General features: G+C 44.1%; 1 protein-coding gene across 2 annotated transcripts in view; it reads right to left on the bottom strand.

Moving 5' to 3' along the window:
• The window catches only part of zgc:113232 (uncharacterized protein LOC541546 homolog), a 32,119-nt gene that overhangs the window by 16,276 nt on the left and 13,939 nt on the right, over positions 1 to 1,904 (bottom strand). For both annotated transcript variants that reach the window (XM_034873655.1, XM_034873654.1), the window contains 2 exons: positions 595 to 648; positions 164 to 208 (listed from right to left, as the gene is read on the bottom strand). In XM_034873655.1, the coding sequence (XP_034729546.1) occupies positions 164 to 208; positions 595 to 648 (99 nt within the window). The remainder of the gene's footprint in view (positions 1 to 163; positions 209 to 594; positions 649 to 1,904) is intronic.

Raw genomic sequence — 1,904 nt, 5'->3', positions numbered from 1 at the left:
ACACACACACACACACACACACACACACAAACACACAAACACACACACACACACACACACAGACTGAGATATTTACTCACTGAGAAGTGAGAACAAACTCACGTCAGTGATATTTAATAATAAATAATAAACTACAGTAATGAATTACTATACAATAATGTACCTTTGGTCCAGTGGGTCCGATGGGTCCCTGCTGTCCAGTGTAACCCTGATGAAGACAAGGAACAGGACATGTTTCATCACAAATACATCTCTGCACATTGAGGAGTGAATTATTTCAAAGATGAAGCAGAGGAGGAAGAAATTACTCAAATATGGACTTAAGAAGTAGTGATTGAGTAGCTTTAGTCTGTCAGAAAAAGAAATAAAGGAGAAATCAGCTCAACAATTTGACTTAAACTGAACATAAAAGTAGTAAAAATGTATCATCCACATTAATAACGTACTCCTGAGAATTTCCTGGTGGAATTCACGGAAGCGTGTGATGGGATATTTGCTTTTATACAGAATCCAAACCAAGTGTGAATAATTTAACAAGAGTAAAAGATCAGATGTTCTCATTGAGCCCAGATGATGATTGTGGATGTTTCTTACGGTGTATCCTCTGTCGCCGACGTCGCCTGGAAACCCTGGAGCGCCGACCTGACCCTGTGGGAGAATAGGGGACGGTTAAAGAGACTCTATCAACCTCTGCTGGTGAACAGAAGAAGATGCAACAGAGCAAATATTGAAGAAGCCTGTATTTAGAACAGGAAAGATCTGAGATTCACTAGACTTCAGTTACCAGACCTGAGCTCCCTTTTGGAAGAAACTGGTACTCCAGAAAGCCAAGAGAATCATAATTAATCATGCCAATGTTAGGCGCTGTTTGCATTTCTCGTTGAATTGAGCATTTTGATACAGTGAACCCTCGCTGTATCGCGGTTCACCTTTCACGTGTTGGTGGATTGGGTGATTGCGATGGTGTTTACTCTTGTCTGTTTTTTCATGTGACTGGTTGACTGCACAATTGAAATGAAGTTAATTTTGTTAACTAAGGTTCGGGAGCAGAGCCACACCTAAACCATGCCTAAACCACACCTAAACCCCACCTAAACCACACCTCTAATCACCAGATAAACCACACCTAAACCCCACCTAAACCACACCTCTAATCACCAGATAAACCCCACCTAAACCCCACCTAAACCCCACCTAAACCACATCTAAACCACACCTCTAATCACCAGATAAACCCCACCTAAACCCCACCGAAACCCCACCTAAACCACACCTAAACCACACCTAAACCACACCTCTAATCACCAGATAAATCCCACCTAAACCCCACCTAAACCACACCTCTAATCACCAGACAAACCACACCGAAACCACACCTAAACCCCACCTAAACCACACCTAAACCACACCTAAACCACACCTAAACCACACCTCTAATCACCAGATAAACCACACCTAAACCACACCTAAACCACACCTCTAATCACCAGACAAACCACACCTAAACCCCACCTAAACAACACCACTAATCACCAGCTAAACCACACCTAAACCCCACCTAAACCACACCTAAACCACACCTAAACCACACCTCTAATCACCAGACAAACCACACCTAAACCACACCTAAACCACACCTAAACCACACCTAAACCACACCTCTAATCACCAGACAAACCACACCTAAACCCCACCTAAACCACACCACTAATCACCAGCTAAACCTACATCTACCGTGCTGCAGAGCCAGGCTCGTGTCTCCGATTGAGTGCCCCACACTCTCTTTCCCTCTCCTTCATCCATCTTCCCCCTCTTCCCTTCCTGTTGCACCTCTCTCTCATGTCTCTTCTAGGTACCGTCTGGGGGTCTGGAAACTATCCGGGCAAAACCTGCTTCTGAGACTG

This window comes from Etheostoma cragini, chromosome 6, assembly GCF_013103735.1.
Source record: "Etheostoma cragini isolate CJK2018 chromosome 6, CSU_Ecrag_1.0, whole genome shotgun sequence".
Taxonomy (NCBI): Eukaryota; Metazoa; Chordata; class Actinopteri; order Perciformes; family Percidae; genus Etheostoma; species Etheostoma cragini.
The sequence above is the reverse complement of the archived record's forward strand: the minus strand, read 5'-3'. Positions and strand labels throughout refer to the sequence as shown.